The sequence below is a fragment of the Dama dama genome, chromosome 23 (genome assembly GCF_033118175.1).
Source record: "Dama dama isolate Ldn47 chromosome 23, ASM3311817v1, whole genome shotgun sequence".
In the NCBI taxonomy this organism is placed as follows: domain Eukaryota; kingdom Metazoa; phylum Chordata; class Mammalia; order Artiodactyla; family Cervidae; genus Dama; species Dama dama.
The window spans coordinates 19,060,881-19,079,967 of record NC_083703.1 but is presented as its reverse complement, the minus strand read 5'-3'; the positions used below and the strand labels follow the sequence as shown (position 1 = coordinate 19,079,967).

The 19,087-nt window shown below is 39.4% G+C and overlaps 1 protein-coding gene across 11 annotated transcripts in view; it reads right to left on the bottom strand.

Moving 5' to 3' along the window:
- Positions 1-14,837, bottom strand: part of ABI1 (abl interactor 1) — a 79,919-nt gene extending 65,082 nt beyond the window's left edge. For 3 of the 11 annotated variants that reach the window (XM_061126112.1, XM_061126113.1, XM_061126111.1), the window contains exon 1: positions 14,553-14,836. In XM_061126112.1, coding sequence (XP_060982095.1) covers positions 14,553-14,669 — 117 coding nt within the window. In that variant the 5' untranslated portion in view covers positions 14,670-14,836. Of the gene's footprint in view, positions 1-14,552 lie in introns of all 11 variants that reach the window. The other 8 variants (XM_061126108.1, XM_061126109.1, XM_061126117.1 and 5 more) reach the window with 5 other exon arrangements.
- Positions 14,838-19,087: the final 4,250 nt, after the last annotated feature.

The following is a 19,087-nucleotide window of genomic DNA, read 5'->3' as shown; positions in this document are numbered from 1 at the left end:
TCAGGACACAGCAAAAGCATAATTTCACCTTAACAATGTTGCGGTACCTTTAAAATGTGGTTTCTCTGTTTTCCAAGGTGGGAAATACTACACTGGTTTTCTACAGTTTAAGGACAGTAGTTCAGGGATATTTTTGACCGAGCCTTCTATCTCCCCCACTACCCTCCCTTGGCAACTGACACTATCAAAATCAAACAACTTTCAGCTCTTTCAAATGTGCCCTGGTGTGCATGTTGTACTTACTACCTAGATCCCTTGCTTCTTAACCTCCCCTTCCGTGTTACTCATGACTCAGACAAACTCACGCTATGAGGCATTTCAAACTTCCCTGAAACCCCCAAACAACGCACTGTTCCTTAAAATTCTCTCTAAAGAAAAAAAAAAAAAAATTCTCTCTAAAGGATCCTTTCTAAAAAGGACAGTTCTTGGGAGGGGGGATCGGGATTGGGAATACATGTAAATCCATGGCTGATTCATATCAATGTATGACAAAACCCACTGGAAAAAAAAATAATAATAATAAAAATTAAAAAAAAAAAATACCAAAAAAAAATAAAAATAAAAAAAAATAAAAAGGACAGTTCTCAATCCACGTGTAAGTCACACATATTTTGAAGATATTTATACACACACACATAAAAAGATTTTAAGTGTCTAAAAATGCAGCGATCTGTAACAGGAGATTATGACAGAACATCAAAGTTAACATTAGAAGGAGAAATTTGCCCCTCGCCTCCTGACACAATAGTACACAGCCAGAGAGAACTCAGGGTCCCTCCCTTTCCTCTCTCCTGCTCCCCACTGCTGCCCACACTGCCAGCTAACATCAAGCCTTATTCCTATTCTCCAACCCACTGCTCTGCCAATCAATTCAATTGTGGAGGAGGAAAAGCTGGAGTGTGTTGGAACCAACTGTGTACTAACGACTGAAAAAGAGAAGGTCTATAGATTCACTTCTGTGACTGCAAATTAGTTTCTGTGGGCGTGCCAGCTTTATGCTGGAGAACGGTTCCAGGTAAAATAAGTCATCTCTGAGTTCTCCCTTTCCTATCCACCGTATCCCCTTTACCAAGCTTCCTGATTCCTCTGGCACCTATTCCCTCCTTTTCTCTCTTAACTACAGCTATCTCAATTCAAGAAATACCCTGTATGTGTGGACAGATGCAACTGTCCTCTACCTGGTCACCCTGCATCCTCCTCCTCTGAGAAAAAGTGGAAGGACACAAAAACTGAAAGCGGTTGGGAGGAGGGGTGAGCAGGCATATGGGAAGGAGGAGGAAGGGGAACTTTAGGTTCTGCTTTAACTGCAACTGAATTATCAGACTCTTACAGGAATCTTTTCATTACCTAGAGGCTCCTTAAAAAAAAAAAAAAATGCTGCCTGACATTTGTTCTTTCCATACGCAAGATGCTACTGACTGCCAAAACTAAAATCAAAAACCTTTTGAAAGCGACAATTTTCTTCTATACAGAATGTTTCCTCTTCCCTAAATTTAAGGCTTTATAACCTTCAATGATTTTTCATATAACTATACTACATATAATATTGACATCACAACACCTAGCAAAGAGTCTTTTACAGAGTATGCAATTAATAACTATTTGTTGAGCATGAAATAACTATTTGTTGAGTTACTTTTAATACAGCTCTACAGCCTCAAACACTCTTCCTTCTAGCAAAAAAAATAAGTAGTCACAGCCTATCACAATGATTCTAGGCACTAGAAAGTTCAGATAATTCACCACCCCTCACTACCATCGCGCAAGACCAGCCTCCCCCCATCTCCTCTTGAGCTCCTTCCAATCCATACGTACTCCAGCCTCCTTCCAATCTGTTCTCCACTATAAACACGAGTCATCTTTAAAAAGTAAAAATGATAATGTCACCCCATTGCTTAAAATTCTCAATGTCTTATCAGCTTCAGAAAAAAAGACCAACACCCTTAACACAGCCTATAAAACCTTAATGATCTGGTCCTCACCTAACTCCTCTCAGATCACTATCCCCTCTTTGCTCACTATACTCTAGAGCACAAGGGTTTATATTAATAACTCATTCAAAATCATTCTGCTTTCCCTCACCTTTGGGCCTGCACATACAATGCTCCTGGTTCCCTCTGGCAGGGACAGCGCTGTTCCTTCCCTCACAATTTCTTGGTTAACTATCAATATAGTCACCCTTCAGATCTCAACCCCAGCATTACCTCAGTGGTAATCCAGGCTAGGTGGAACCACCTGACAGGACACTCTCATGTCAACATGAGTTTCCCCAGATAAAATTTATTACAGTATGTGATTTGATTAGTGAGGGAGGCCGAAATTATAGCTGATTTGCACAATACACTCAGGGCATAACAGGCAGTCAAAAATTGCTGAGTAAGTGAATAGGGGACAAACTAATATATTCTGTAATACAATGAAGTACATTACATATTATAATTATGCATGTTTCATTTTACTGGGCATTCCTATGGTTCCAAACTTAGAAACTTGTAAAAATCTGCCTATTTTCTTTAGGATTTTTATGGCATTCTCTGATTATTCTGAAAGAATGGGAGTATCACCAGTCTGTCTCCCTAAGCAAACTCTGAATATGATTGATAATTAATTTTAATGAAACATGGAGCTGAAAACAAAAAGATTTCTCAACCTTTATGAAAAAGAAATGGATTAACCCCCAAAAGAATTTTTTTATTAAAAGTATAAAAAAAAAACCTAAGAGGAAAAATGCCAGAGAAAGAGCTGAAACAAAAAGCCAGTTTTTTGTTTTTTTTTTTTAACTTTTTCTCCCGCTCTAGTTGGGTTCCTTTTTTTTAAAAACATAAATAAATTAGTACAGAAAAGGGATATATGTACCATAGGTAATATCAACAACAGATTTCTTCAAATCGAATTTGGAACATACTCAAATTAGAAAAAACTTAAATGATTACTATAAACAATTTAAGATCAGTGTTTCATATTACTTCATAAAAATCATATAATGTAAACAACTTCCTATTAATCAAATAAATTTATTCGAACAAATTACCAAACTTTTGGTATGGGTAAGATTTGGAGAAAACAGATATATGAAACTAAAACTATTTGAAAATTAGTGCTGGAAGGTAAAATATACAGAGGAAAGAATAACACCCAGAATATAAGAAACTATCAAAAATGATTAACAGAGTATATGCTGTATTAATAGAATTCCTAGAGAAGGAACTTTAAATTTTTTATGAGGTATTGCACAAGCTTTTAGTCAGAGATGCCCACTACAGACAGTGCTATACAATGATATTTAAAATTCAGACTCCCAGCATTACCTTAAATGGAAGACGTTAAGCCTACTAAACCAAACATTCATATTGAAGTTTCTCCAAGTGTGGTCTGCAGGCTACTGAGGACCCCTCACACCATTTCAGGAGATTCACAAGGTCAAAACTATTGTTTTCATGGTAATACTAATGCTATTTGCCTTTTCTTCTGACATGATGTCTTTTTTTTTTCTTCTGACATGATGTCTTAATATTGTGTGTGACAAAAGGAAAAATACTTTCAAATAATTCTGCTGCATTCTAAGTATAATAGGAAAAAGCACTGTGCAAGCTAAATAAGTCATTTTTCCATGGAACTTCAAAAAACAACTTTAAAACTACGTGTTACCTCAAAAAACAACTGACAAACTATGGTTAATCATATTGGACATTTGGCAGACACCTTCCTTAAAGTGAATGAAGTAAGCCTATCATTTCAAGGAAAATTTTTGTTTGTTTTGTTTGGCAATGTTTGTTGCCAACAGTAAAATTCGAACTTTCAAGTAAACATTAGAATTTTGGAAACCTTTAATCCACCAATGTGAGCTTGGAAGCTTTTCAATACTTAAGACTCATGAAGATCTGCAGTGATATTAATGAATGTGGTTTTTTTTTTTTTAGTATCCTGTAATGGAATGGGTCAACATTCAGAAGGATCCACATAACTAAGTGAAAAAATATTTTCCATCAAAATAACCCATGCAATGATTTTTAACGTACTGGAGTATAAAATGTTGACAATGTTTCAGAGTCCACACTGCAACAAATCGTTAAGAACTACTATCTGAGTTTCGATACAGTATCAAACAAAATTATCCATAGTTCTATACATGGACTATTAAAATACTTCTTTCAAACTACATAACTGTATGAAGCCAGATTTTTCCCATATACTTCAACCAAAATAAAGTATCACAATAGGTTGAATGCAGAAGTAGATATGAGAATTCAGTTGTCTTCCAGCCACACACTAAAGAGATTTGGAGTCATAAAACTATGCCACTCTTTTCAAACTTTTTTTTGTTTTGGAAACCTATGGATATTTTTCAAAAAATTACTATTTATATTATTTATGTTAAAACCTATCACATGTCATTTTAAACGAATTAATAAATGTTTTAAATTTCTCCATTTTAATTTTTGATACAGTACATACTGATAAATATAACCCATCTAAAAAACGTTCTCTGGGGTCCTTGACTTCTTTTAGGAGTATAAAGGATTCCTGAGACCTTTACGTTTTGGTACGGTTGATCTATACTGTGAAGAGATAAAGACAAAGACGTTCTAATTTAACACAATCTCACTTGTATTTTCTCTCTTCAGCCAAGACTGAACCTATTTATTCAATGTCTTGATATCTTAGTTATGACAAAGTAAACATTTCAACATACAAAACAAAAGGAATAAGTGGAAGTAAATCGAAGGGTTTTTTAGAGGAAATTGAAGAAATAACTCAGAAACAAACTAATGAAAAGCACCGGATTTACAAGACTAAAAAGTCAGAAGCAAACTAATAAAAATCATCAGAACTGTAACTTTGGACATAATCTAGTTTAAACTCATCCTTTTACAGAAGATAAGAGTTAGCAGGAGAAGGAAATGGCAATCCACTCCAGTATTCTTGCCTGGGAAATCCCATGGACAGAGGAGCCTGGTGGGTTACAGTCCATGGGATTGCAGAGAGTCAAACAGGATTTAGTGACTAAATAACAACAACAAAAGAGTTAAAGGTTGGTTAAAATACAACTAATTCGTGATAGAATGAGGATGAGAACTAACCTTCCAGACTCCTTGAATAGTCCATGTAAACTTTTCAGAGCTTATATACCAGGCAATGGGCAGGCACTGGAGATGTGGGAATGAATAAGACAAACCTGGTAAACCTGCTTTCTTAGATGGAGATCAGCATCGTGTCAAACAAATGTAATGAGTGCACAGAGGAAACACACTGGATTCTAAGGGAGCACTGAACGGAGTATAAACTGAGCTCACAGGGAAGAGGTCTCTAAGAAAGTAACCTTGTTACTGTCATCTACCAACATCCTCATCACTCCCTCCTTCGCTAAGGACTCACTAATTCATCACCATTCCTATCATTATTCTTAGTGATGTCAACATTCACTCAGATAATCCACCCCAAACCGTGGCCTCTCAGTCTCCAGACTTCCTGAACTAAAACATTTTCTTGTTCATCACTGTCAAAACCTCCCATGGTCATCACTACTATTTACACCATTTTCAAAAATCTAGATTTTTAAAAATCCTGTATTCTGAACATCCAATTTCTTCTTCTATCTCTGCAGTTCACTTGCTCTAACACCTCAATTTCAACAATCCTTAGATTTCACAGGACTTCCCATTCACTAATCATCCCAGTTTTTCACTATCTGCTTCACAACTAAGACGTGCTCCAAGTATAAAAAACACATCAAATTCCAAAGACTTGGTACTTTAAAAAGAAATAAATATCTCATTAACAAACTGTGTTGATTACTTATTGAAATAATTATATTTTGGATGCACTGAGTAAACAAAATGTTATTAAAATTAATTTCAACCTATTTCTTTATACTTTAATATGGCTATTATAAAAATTTTAAATTAGATATGTGGCTCACATTGTATTTCTATGAGGCAGTGGTAATCTATTCTGTGATGACTCCTAAATATGGATCTCTACCTCTGACTCCTCCTTAAACTCGAGAAGGACTATTTACCTAGCCTGTCTACTTCATTGTCTAATCTAATGTGGACTGAACACACACCCACAAAGAGCACTCTTGACAGCCCCCTGCCCATGTGCAGCCATCCACTGACAGTTAGGAAATAATTCCTACTAGGAGTCATCCTTCAATCCCTCTTTCCCTCATACCCCATAGTCAATCCACCAGTAAGCCCTGTTCAGCTCTGCCTTAAAAAAAGCCAACCTCTCCCCTGAATTCCTCACCCCATAACAAAGTACAAGCAATTTTCATTCTCTGCCCGGACTAGTACAATAACACCCTTCCTCCTAGAAATTTTGCTCTTGCTTTCCCTTCAGGATGTTTTCCACTCAGTAGCCTGAATGATTCTTTCAAAAAGTAAATTAAGTACTGCAATGATAACCGCATCACACCTGCAATAAAATCCAACCACTTTTCAAGGCCTACACGTGATCTGACACCTGACAATCTCTCTGACCTCTCTCTCACCAGTCTCCTCACTACCCTGTAGACATAACCCTTAGAAAGATTTTTCCCATCTATGAGCCTCTGAACTTGCCTTTTTCCTAGATCCTCACAGGGAAGACGCCCTATCCTCCAGGTCTCATTTCAAAGGTCATCTCCAGAGAGTATCACTTCCTCCTGCCCAATCCCAGTTTTCTGCATCCTGTCACCCTATTTAACTTTCCAAACAGCACTTCTCCTCATGTGAAAGTCTTTGTTTTGTGGGGAGGAGGGGGAATCCTCTGTCCCCTCTCCTCTATAATGAAAACTTCCTAAGGGGAGGGACTTGGCCTCACTATTTTATCTGTGGTACCTGGAAGGTACTCAAAAGATTTTGATCAAATGAAGAACGATGAATGAATGCAGTAATTTTTCACCTGAACACAAGACCTGACACATAAGTGATATTTAGACCAAAAGGAACAAGTTTTCTAGTTAGAGAACACCATTTGCAAAGGTAGAGAAGAATGAAATTTCAAAAAACTGAAAGGACGTTATGACTGGTAAGACTAGAGCAACGGGATGAATGTAGCAAGACTAGAAAGACAGGATACATACCATATATGGCCTGGTAGGCCTCACTGTGAGACTGCATATTTATGAAGAATCACTGACTAACTTTGAAACAGGAGAGTGACATGACCAGATTTCCATTTTGAAAGTGCCAGTCAAGCCACAGTGTGGATAATGGGGATGTGATCAGAGGGGATATGTGCTAATGTAAAGACAGAAGTTAGAGCAGGTGTCTAAGCTTTACAGTAGGGTAGTACAATGGAGACAGAATAGACTAATTTAAAGAGATATTTAAGAGGAAGAATCAACAGGACGTGGTACAGATCAATCAGTAGTGGTAGTTGGGTAAGGAGGTGCCAGGGAAGCATAATGGAGGAGCCAAGAGATGAATAAACAAAATGTGGTATAATATATATACACTAGAATATTATTCAGCCATGAAAAGGAATACAGTACTAACACATGCTACCAAGTGAATGAACCAAGCTTGAAAACATTATGCCTAATACAAGTCAAACAGACACAAAGGGCCACATACTGTGTAATTCTGTTCATATGAAATATATAGAATAAGTAAATTAATAGAGACAAGGCAAATTGGTGGATCCCAAGTGCTGGGGGCAGGGTGGTTGAGATGAGGACAAACTGCTTAACAGTCTCAGGCTTTTCTGGGGAGCAATGAAAATGTTTTAGAATACATTGAGGCAGTGGTTGCATAACACTGAATGTACTAAATATCACTAAACTGTATAGCTTAAAATTGCTGGTTTTATATTATATGACTTATAGCTCAATCTCTAAAACTGCATTATGAAGCAAATAATATAGCTATATTCTAATCAATCTATGGCAGGAGTTACTAACAAAACTGGTTGTAAATTTAAAATATATTAACTATTTTAAAGCTCTCTACTCCTTACTGTCATAAATAAATTATAGTAACATTCATTATCTTTTCCCCCACATATAGCAGTTGTGCAGTGGATTTAGTAAGACTTTTATCTTGTAGAGATACATACTAAAATATTTATGGATGAGATGATATGTCAAAGATGGACTTCACAAGAACAATAAAGAGACAGGAGAGGATGATAAATGGCCATGAGTTGGCAGTCATTAAAGCCAGATGATGAACATGTGGGGGTATCATTACATTATTCTCTTTATTTTTGAGTACATTTGAAATTTTCCATAATGAGTTTTAATTACTACACTAAAAATTAGTAAAATAGACTTCGGGGCTTCCCTGGTGGCTCAGTGGTAAAGACTCCACCTGCCAATGCAGGAGATGTGAGTTTGAACCCCGATTCAAGAAGATCCCACATGCCATGGAACAACTAAGCCCATGCGCCAAACACACATAACATTCCTTAGGATGTTTTGGTTTCAGGTTTTTTTCACAAATACTAGTTCACTACCAACTGTATCTCAGAAAATTTCATTTTGTAAATGAAGAAAATTGGTAAATTAGTTAAGCATACCTCTTTGGGTACATTAAAAAACTTCAAGTCTCCTTTCTATGGAATTAACGTATATGTCAGCTATTTGCTTTAAAAACAAAATCCAGTAATCACCATTTTCCAAGTGCCTTATCTTCTTAATTTTGTACTTTAAAAAAAAATCCCTTATTTTTAGCATGATGTCTTATTAAATAAATATTAAGATCTAAAAAGTTTTTAGTCCCAGGGCTTGACTATTATTCTTCTTCAAAAACCAAGTCATAACTTCAGTAAAAATTATAATCAACACTAAAAGGCATTAGAAAAAATACACAGCTCCCCCCAAATTCAAACTTTAAATGCTCCAAACTTCTCATTTAACTATGACTTCGCCTCACTGTCTCTACTACCACTACTTTCATGGAATTGCAGTCTACATACATCTCTCCTAATATTTGACTCAACCTCTTATCCCAACATTAGCGTCTTCCTCTCTGGCTAACACATTCTTGTCTGTTAACTCACAAATGTCTAATTCCTAAAATATAATTTAACCTAAGATAAAGGGTTATCCTAAATAGCCATAGAGGGACTCCCCGGCCATCCAGTGCTTAAGACTGTGCTTCCACTGCAGATCTCTCTTCAGGGAACTAAGATCCTACATGTCAATAAATAAATAAATAGCACTGATCAGAACTCAAATGGCCCAAACATCCTTCTACTTTAAGGAGTATTAGCATTCTTCACCTATCAGAACCAACTGGAGAAAGCAGACACATAGAAGAGGAATTAGAAAAGTGTTCTTATTTGAAGGGATTATTTCAACAATTTTCTAAAAAAACAACAAAAAAAAAACTTCTCTCCAAAAGACAAAAAGAAGCTAAAACTGAAGATCTAATCACAGGCCAGAACTAGATCACAGAATCACATGTAAAGTTCTTAGTGGTACTGTAGTTACAAAATGAAAAAAAGATGTTTGTTTTAATACAAACATTCAAATGATATACAGCCCTAAAGAATATTCAGTACTCTTGAGAACATTAGTAAGAACTGATATAAAACTCCACTCTTATGAATGGACTTTCATTAAGACCCAATATGCAAGGTCAGATTCTGCCTGTTTAATGGCAGCACTGCGTTAGTTGCTCGGTCATGTTCACTCTTTGAGACCTCATGGACTCCTCCGTCCATGGGATTCTCAAAGCAAGAATACTGCAGAGGGTTGCCGTTAATGTTCAATTAACGTTATGACACAATATAGGTCAATCTAGCAAATAACTGAGGATCTTCCATAAAATTACCTAAAATTCCATTTTATTTTGTTTATTGAGATATAACTGACTTATAACACTAGTTCCAAAAAAAAAAAACTAGTTTCAGGTGTACAATATAAAAACTATTAAAAAAAATTCACTATTATTTGTATATACTGCAAAATGATCACCACAGCAAGTCCAATTAACCATCACCACACAACTTTACAATTTTTTTTTCTTTCTTACAGTGAGAACCTTTAAGATTTGCACTCCTAGCAATTACACAATATTATTAACTAGAATCACCATGTTGTGCATTACTAAACCTTGTTTAATTCACATATTATAGATTTCCAAAGCACATCTCTAATTTTTCAAACCACTGTTTTACTCAAACTTTCAAGTGCAATTAAGATTTTTACCATTTCTAACCTGTCCTCATCTCTGCAATCATTCTGACTGTCTTTACCTGAACACAATTTGTGTGGAAATCAGAACTATTCCAAATATTTCAAGAAGTTTTTTGTTTTGTTAGGCTCAGAGGTTAAAGCATCTGCCTGCAGTGCAGGAGACCAGGGTTCGATCCCTGAGTCAGGAAATCCCCTGGAGAAGGAAATGGCAACCCACTCCAGTATTCTTGCCTGGAGAATCCCATGGAGGGAGGAGCCTGGTAGGCTACAGTCCATGGGGTCGTAAAGAGTAGGACACGACTAAGCAACTTCACTTACCTACTAATTTTTCTACAAATTTCCTTATCACGATCGCAAAGCCGATTCAGAAGAGGAAAAAAAGGCAAAAACACACAAGAAAGGAAAAGGGACCAGTGAGCTCAGTGAAAAACTAGCCTACAATTCCTGTAATTCAATACTTCAAGTGCCAAAGCTACTATATTTTGTGATTCAGGCAAGTTCCCAAATTAGAAACATACCTGTTCTTATATAACAACTTGGAACTCAGAGGAAACAATAGTAAAATAGCTGTGAGGATCCCAGACACAACCCACAAGAGTCTGTTTATTTCATGATATTTCTGGACTCATTCGCATCTCTAGACAGTGTGATATTGAAAGAGAATGGCTTTTAGAGCCTGTCAGAGTTAGAGAAATCCTGACTGCCAATCCCTAACTGTATGATAAAATAAAAATTGATTTACATTTTCCAAGTCCTAATTTCTTCATCTGTAAGAGAATACTGTCTATCACAGAGTTTTTGCAAGGATTAAAGATAATACAAATCAACCAGCAAAGACTGTGACAAAGTAGGTACTCAATAAGCAGAAACAGGTGTTTGACTCTTCCCTTTTCTATTACCCTCTTCATACATTCTTTTTATCCACTTAGTACAGAATCAGAAAATCTGGGTTTGATTCCAGGCACTATCCCATACATGATATGGAACTTTAAGCTGGGTATTCAATGTCTCAGAACCTCAGATTGCTCATTTGTTTAAAAAAGAAAAGAAAAGGAGAAAGAAAAAGATCATAGAATTACTGTAATACCTAAGTGACATCACTTTATAAACTGGAATAAACTATAGAGTACCAAAAGAGTCAGTTTTTACCTACTCCAGAGTGCTCCCACTCAAAAAATTACCTGCCTTCCAAGATTATGAGTCTAATGAGCAAATGAATACAAACTAACATCACAGGTAGAGGAAATCAAGCTAAACTAAGTAGCTCACTGATGGTATCCCCTCATCCTCCCAGACGTCAGGATATACTTGTTGACCCAGAAGAAGCCCCTATGGGGGGGGGGGGGGGAATTCCAGAGGGAAAAATTAAAAAGTTAAGCTGTAAGAAAGACTTTTCTGTCCTTACTCATTCAACCTATGCTGAGAAATCTCTCGTAAGCAGTTTCTGCTCCTTTTCACGTATATCTCCTTCCTACTCCCCCAGAGTCCCTATGACAAACGCAGTATGGACCCTGAAGTGGAGTGCAGAGAACTGGCCAGAACAAATGAATTCGAGTTGAACAGTGACTGTCTTTGACATAACCACTAGAAAATTCAAACTAAAGCAAAGATTTTTCTTTATGTCTAAGTAAAATACACTTTCTATTTTGAATACTAATTTCCCTTAAGAAATTCAAAAGCCCTGTCCTTTTTAAAAGACAGAGGATTCTTCTGAGGAGTTTTGCTATTAATAATAAAATTTAATAAAGTCAACAGGACCAAAAGAGCTAACAAAGTGCTCAAGGACTCAACTGCACTACAGCCAAAAGAACTTGCCAGCTAAACACCTTACCAGAACTGTACTTCCAAAGTGTAGGAAAGAAACAAAATCAAAACTAAATTCTCAGGATAAAAATCACTCAGGCAGTAATTTAACTTACCTTGGGTGTAAAAAACTTCTCAAAACACAAGTGACCATATACTTTCTCCAAGTGAAGCTATGTTTACACAGGGTGTTGGCCATTACCCAAACAGTCACAGAAAGGATAAAGAGAGATCTCAAAAGACATCCAAACAGATATTTCCAGTACTATTTGTCCCCTCTCCACAGCACCATGGCAGATCACAAAACCAGCTACCACCACATCAACTTCCACAAAGTGCCCGTCGTCTTTGGAGCCTGTCTGAGCCTCCTGGGAAAGCAGCTAGTGACCAGCTTCATAAGCCCACAGCTACAAAGACAAACACTGCTGTGCGTGAATTTCATCCTTTCCCTCCTCCCTGGGGTACTTCTGAGTATCTCACTGGTGTTGAGGATCACCAACAATAAACAACTTGGGGCCAGTGACAGGGCATCTGAGCACCATGGTACTAACATGCTTAAAAGACTTCAAGAGAAACAGAATGATTTATTTATTTATAACGAACTTTTAGAGCTTCAAAATTACATGATGGTAGCAAGAAGGGAAAAGAAAAGGGGTCAAGGAAGAAAAAAAAAAACAAAAAAAAAAAACAGCACACAACTACCTGAACAAGAAATAGTCAACAGACAGGTTAAAACACGTTTGCATTGGCCAACACGTAGCAGTTACCACACCATATATTTGTCAGATTTCCCAACATGCAAAACAAAAAGAAACCACCCCTTTATGAAGCGCCTGTCTGCTGACTTCCACAAAGAAATGACTTCTCTAGAATGTGGGTAATTTAACTTCCTGCGCTCTTCCTTTGGCTTTCAAAATCTTTAATATCTGCAGCAAACTGAGATTGACCTCAATTTTAAGGTTCTTCATGTGAAATTGCATAAAACATATTTTTAATATCGATAAACTGTCAGTGTTTCTATTTGAAAACTATATTCACATTCCTACTAGATTTAAGAATATTTTCTTAAAAGCCAAATATAAAGTTTGCAAAAACAAGTAATACAGTGGTTGTGGCAGGCACTCAACAAGTTTATCAGTGGAATTTCTAAAATAAAAGCCTGTTAAAAAAAAAAAAAAAGCCTGAAAAAATTTATGAGATAAATTCCTAGTAGTGCTACTGAAAATACAATGTTACTAATATGGGAATTGAGAAATATTCAAAATATTCTGAAAACAGTATCTCCTTCTAAAAATAAAGAGGAAAAGTATTTGCCAACACAGAGACGATTGGTTCTTAAGAATGATAATCACATGGGATGCATTTCTATAAATACTTTAGTCTCAATTGCAATAACCCCAACCTTTCAAAGCACGTTTGGGTCATGCCTTTCCACTAACAAGCGAGTTTTTGGTGCCATTACATAGATACAAAGGACTCTGCTACTTTTATTTGCTTCTACTGCAAACTGTTCAGTTCACGCAGTTAAAGATCTACAAATTAAACTATCACACAACATAATTCACTTTCAATCATTAAAATAAAAGCAAACAACCAACCCCTGTCATAGAAAAGTGACAAGAATTTTCTAATAAATTTACAGTAACATATTTGACGTTACAGTTCTAGTTCAACGGAGATTCATTCTATACATGCACTTAGGGTGGAAAGAGGCAAACCTCAAGAAAAAAAAGCAACCGGAGATTATACCGTTCTATTTTTACTTAAGAAGCCACCAGTTCAAGAACTTTTAGGGAAGAGAATATTCAAGCCATTTTTCCAAGTAGTTAAGGATAATTTGCGTTTTACACTAACGACCGCCCTAACAATCTCTAGCATATATTGTGGTGGGGGCGGAAGTGAAATTGATGAGAAGGGAAAAACACCCGACTTGAAAACCGACAGGCAGGCAGATTTACAAACCTTCAATTAAAGGGAATTCGGAGGTTAACTTCTCTACGCCCTCCCTCGCTCCCCACCCGCTTCCTCCTCTCCTCGGGGAGGTCTATGTGATGTGACTCATGACCACTTTTTTTTAAAAAATAAATAAATAAAAGACACACCCTCTGGGCTGAAACTGACATAATCGCCCCCACCCCACCCTCCCCCGATGCACCCCCGCTTCCCCTCCGGCTCCTGCCTCTCCTCGTCCCGGCCCTCGGCTCTCCGCTCGGTCGGCCGCTCCGAGACCCTCGGCCGGCGGCGGAGGACTCCGGGACGGAAGCCCAGCGGGTGGAAGGCGGCTGGAGGGCAGCGCGGTCCTGGGGGCCGAGCCCGCGCGGGAGGGGGACGGCAGCGGGGCGCCGGGCTGCGGCGGCCGCGGATCCGGGATCCCTCGCCCATTTTCTCTCTCGGCTTCTCGGGGTTTCAACCACCGCAGCCACTTCCTGTATCACAGCCCGACTTCCCCGAGCCCGGCCGCTCGCTATCTACCCCGGCTGAGCTTGGGGTTGGGTTTGGGCTTTGGGGTTGCCGCTGGGGTTAGGCAGTTCCCCACCCCGCCCAGTGGGCTGGTCACTCGGTCGGCCGGTGGCGGGTCCTTGGCCCAGGCGGCAGCGCCCGGCCGCCCGCCCGCGCGGCTCACCTGTATGTAGTTGTTTTCACAGTAGTCCGCTACTCGGGTCAGGTTCTGGTAACTCTCAATCAGCGCCCTCTTGCCGGACGGGATTTCCTCCTCTAGTAACATCTGCAGCTCTGCCATTTTCCACCCCTCCGCATCGCTTCCTCTCGCGTTAAAGAGACAGAGGCAACAGCAAGGTCCGCGGCGGCTCCGAGCACCTCACAGCCCGGATACAAACCGCCTGCCCGCCCTCCCGCCTGGTATTGTGGGACAGCACCTCCTTCTCTTCCTCTTCACTTTCTCCACCCGCCTCCACGCACTTCGCGCAGGCGCGGCAAGCTCGTCCTCTCGCGAGCTTTCCTGCCTTTCCCTCCCGCTTCCCCGGACCATGGGATTTCCACCCCCCCGCTTTGGCATGGCCTTCTGGGAATTGTAGTCTCTCACTGGCTTGCTGCCCATCAAAAGCGCATGCGTCCAGGGAGCCTCCGAAAAAGACCCGGGAGAGTAAGAGCTTGGAAAGAGGGTGGCGGTTTAAATCCGAAGTTTCTTAACAGCTCCGGGAGATGGCGCTACAGGGTGATTCTAGAGAATGAACCGGGATCCCCGAGAAGGCTGTGAAGCTTGGCAGAATTTGGTCCTCTGGGAATCAGATTTCATTCTGACAAGGATTCAGTTCAGTCGCTCAGTCGTGTCCGACTCTTTGCGACCCCATGAATCGCAGCACGCCAGGCCTCCCTGTCCATCACCAACTCCCGGAGTTTACTCAAACCCATGTCCATCAAGTCGGTGATGCCATCCAGCCATCTCATCCTCTGTCGTCCCCTTCTCCTCCTGCCCCCAATCCCTCACAGCATCAGGGTCTTTTCCAATGAGTCAACTCTTCGCATCAGGTGGCCAAAGTATTGGAGTTTCAGCTTCAACATCAGTCCTTCCAATGAACACCCAGGACTGATCTTCAGGGTGGACTGGTTGGATCTCCTTGCAGTCCAAGGGACTCTCAAGAGTCTTCTCCAACACCACAGTTCTAAAGCATCAATTTTTCGGCGCTCAGCTTTCTTCACAGCCCAACTCTCACATTCATACATGACCACTGGAAAAACCATAGCCTTGACTAGACGGACCTTTGTTGGCAAAGTAATGTCTCTGCTTTTTAATATGCTATCAAGGTTGGTCATAACTTTCCTTCCAAGGATTAAGCATCTTTTAATTTCATGGCTGCAATCACCATCTGCAGTGATTTTGGAGCCCCCAAAAATAAAGTCTGACACTGTTTCCACTGTATCCCCTTCTATTTCCCATGAAGTGATGGGACCAGATGCCAGGATCTTAGTTTTCTGAATGTTGCGCTTTAAACCAACTTTTTCACTCTCCTCTTTCACTTTCATCAAGAGGCTCTTTAGTTCCTCTTCACTTTCTGCCATAAGGGTGGTGTCTTCTGCATATCTGAGGTTATTGATATTTCTCCCTGCAATCTTGATTCCAGTTTGTGCTTCTTCCAGACCAGCGTTTCTCATGATGTACTCTGCATATACGTTAAATCAGCAGGATGACAATATACAGCCTTGACGTACTCCCTTTCCTATTTGGAACCAGTCTGTTGTTCCATATCCAGTTCTAACTGCTGCTTCCTCAAGAGGCAGGTCAGGTGGTCTGGTATTCCCATCTCTTTCACAATTTTCCACAGTTTATTGTTATCCACACAGTCAAAAGCGTTGGCATAGTCAATAAAGCAGAAACAGATGTTTTTCTGGAACTCTTGCTTTTTCGATGATACAGCAGATGTTGGCAATTTGATTTCTGCTTCCTCTGCCTTTTCTAAAACCAGCTTGAACATCTGGAAGTTCATGGTTCACGTATTGCTGAAGCCTGGCTTGGAGAATTTTGAGCATTACTTTACTAGCATGTGAGATGAGTGCAATTGTGCGGTAGTTTAAGCATTCTTTGGGATTGCCTTTCTTTGGGATTGTAATGAAAACTGAACTTTTCCAGTCCTGTGGCCACTGCTGAGTTAATCCTGACAAGGATTAAAAGGGACTAAATATGGAGAACTCCAAACCTTTACTTCCTCTTTCTTTTTAGAGATAATGTGACTCGGGCTTTACTGTCTAAACTTCTGCTGCCTTCAATTCAATTAAAATTTAGTCAATACTTGACATTGCCAGCTCTATACCAAGCAATGAAGTAAACATTGCGGGTACAAGTTAAGTAAGGATAATCTGTACCTTTGCATGCGTGCTTAGTCCTCCCCCAGGTTCCTCAGTCCATGGGATTGTTCAGACAAGAATATTTGAGTGGATTGCCATGCCCTCCTCCAGGGATTTTCCCTATCCACGGATCCAACCTCCATCTCTTACAGCTCCAGCATTGGCAGGCGGGATCTTTATCACTGGTGCCAACTGGGAAGCCCACTCTGTACCTTTAAAGACCCACAATTTAAAAGCAAACAGATACATATAATCTATTAAAAAATATTCACTATATTGTACACGTGAAACTGAAAAGGAGTCCCCTTAAAACCAAGCTCTCTTATTGAGTTTATGATTAATTTCTCTCTCCAAAACTTTATTCATTTTTTCCTCCCCTTTGCCTTCAATCCTGTGCTAACAACACTAATCAACCAGCATCAGATAACTAAAGTTACTGCTGTTGATAACATTTTTTTAATTAATTAATTTTTTATTGAAGGATAATTGCTTTACAAAATTCTGTTGTTTTCTGTCAAACCTCAACATGAATCAGCCATAGGTATACATATCTCCCCTCCCTTTTGAACCTCCCTCCCATCTCCCTCCCCATCCCACCCCTCTAGGTTGATACAGAGCCCCAGTTTGAGTTTCCTGAGCCAGACAGCAAATTCCCATTGGCTGTCTATGTAACTCCAATACTTTGGCCACCTGATGTGGAGAGCCGACTCATTTGAAAAGACCCTGATGCTGAGAAAGATAGAGGGAAGGAGGAGAAGGGGACGACAGAGGATGAGATGGTTGGATGGCATCACCGACACAATGGACATGGGTTTGGGTGGACTCCGGGAGTTGGTGATGGACAGGGAGGCCTGGCGTGCTGCAGTTCATGGGGCTGCAAAGAGTCGGACACGACTGAGTGACTGAACTGAAGTGAACTGAATGTTAAGTTTCCATGTTACTCTTTCCCTACATCTCACCCTCTCCTCCCCTCTCCCCATGTCCATAAGTCTATTCTCTGTGTCTGTTTCTCCGTTGTTGCCCTGTAAGTAAATTCTTCAGTACCACTTTTCTAGATTCCGTATATGTGTGTTAGAATACAGTATTTATCTTTCTCCTTCAGACTCACTTCACTCTGTATAATAGGTTCTAGGTTCATCCACCTGATTAGAACTGACTCAGAGGCGTTCCTTTTTATGGCTGAGTAATATTCCATTGTGTGTATATATACCACAACTTTTTTATCCATTCATCTATAGATGGACATCAAGGTTGCATCCATGTTCTAGCTATTGTAAATAGTGCTGCAATGAACAATGAGATAGATGTGTCTTTTTCAATTTTGGTTTCCTCAGGGTATATGCCTAGGAGTGGGATTACTGGGTCATATGGTAGTTTTATTCCTAGTTTTTTAAGGAGTCTCCATACCGTCTTCCATAGTGGCTGTATCAATTTACATTCCCACCAACAGTGCAAGAGTTTCCCCTTTTCTCTACACTCTCTCCAGCATTTGTTGTTTGTAGACTTTTTTTGTTGTTGTTGTTTGTAGACTTTTTGATGAGGGCCATTCTGACTGGTGTGAGGTGATATCTCATTGTAGTTTTGATTTGCATTTCTCCAATAATGAGCGATGATGAGCATCTTTTCATGTGTTTGTTAGCCATCTGTATGTCTTCTTTGGAGAAATGTCTGTTTAGGTCTTTTCCCCACTTTTTGATTGGATTGTTTGTTTTTCTGCTATTGAGTTGTATGAGCTGCTTGTATATTTTGGAAATTAATTCTTTGTCAGTTATTTCATTTGCTATTATTTTCTCCCATTCTGAGGGTTGTCTTTTCACCTTACTTATAGTTTCCTTTGCTGTGCAAAAGCTTTTGATAACATTCTTAACGATGCACTAAAATCACTGCTACATGGTCACTATTAAGGTACAAACTCAGGTTGTTTCACTAGGGCAAGTTGAGCTCACAGACTATGGAGTCACCTGGCCAGAAACTCAAATGAGAGATTCTGACTCCTAAAATCACGGATACAGAAATGTCACAGAGCAATGAGTAACCCCAGTTTCTTCGTTCCTCCCCTTTAGAACATCTGTAACTCAAAGACTAAGCTGGAGTAGATCTGAGGCTCATCTCCCATTCACTTGCTTGGTGCCCTGCAATAAATCCTTGCTTTGCTGCAAACTTCCACTGTCAAAGTTTGACTTTCTGAGCCATGAGCACACAAACCCTTTGCTTGGTTACAAAACTAAGATAATACTGTAAATCAGCTTTGCTACTGCTGCTAAGTGGCTTCAGTCGTGTCCGACGCTCTGCAACTCCGTGGACATAACCCGTCAGGCTCCTCTGTCCATGGGGATTCTCCAGGCAAAAATACTG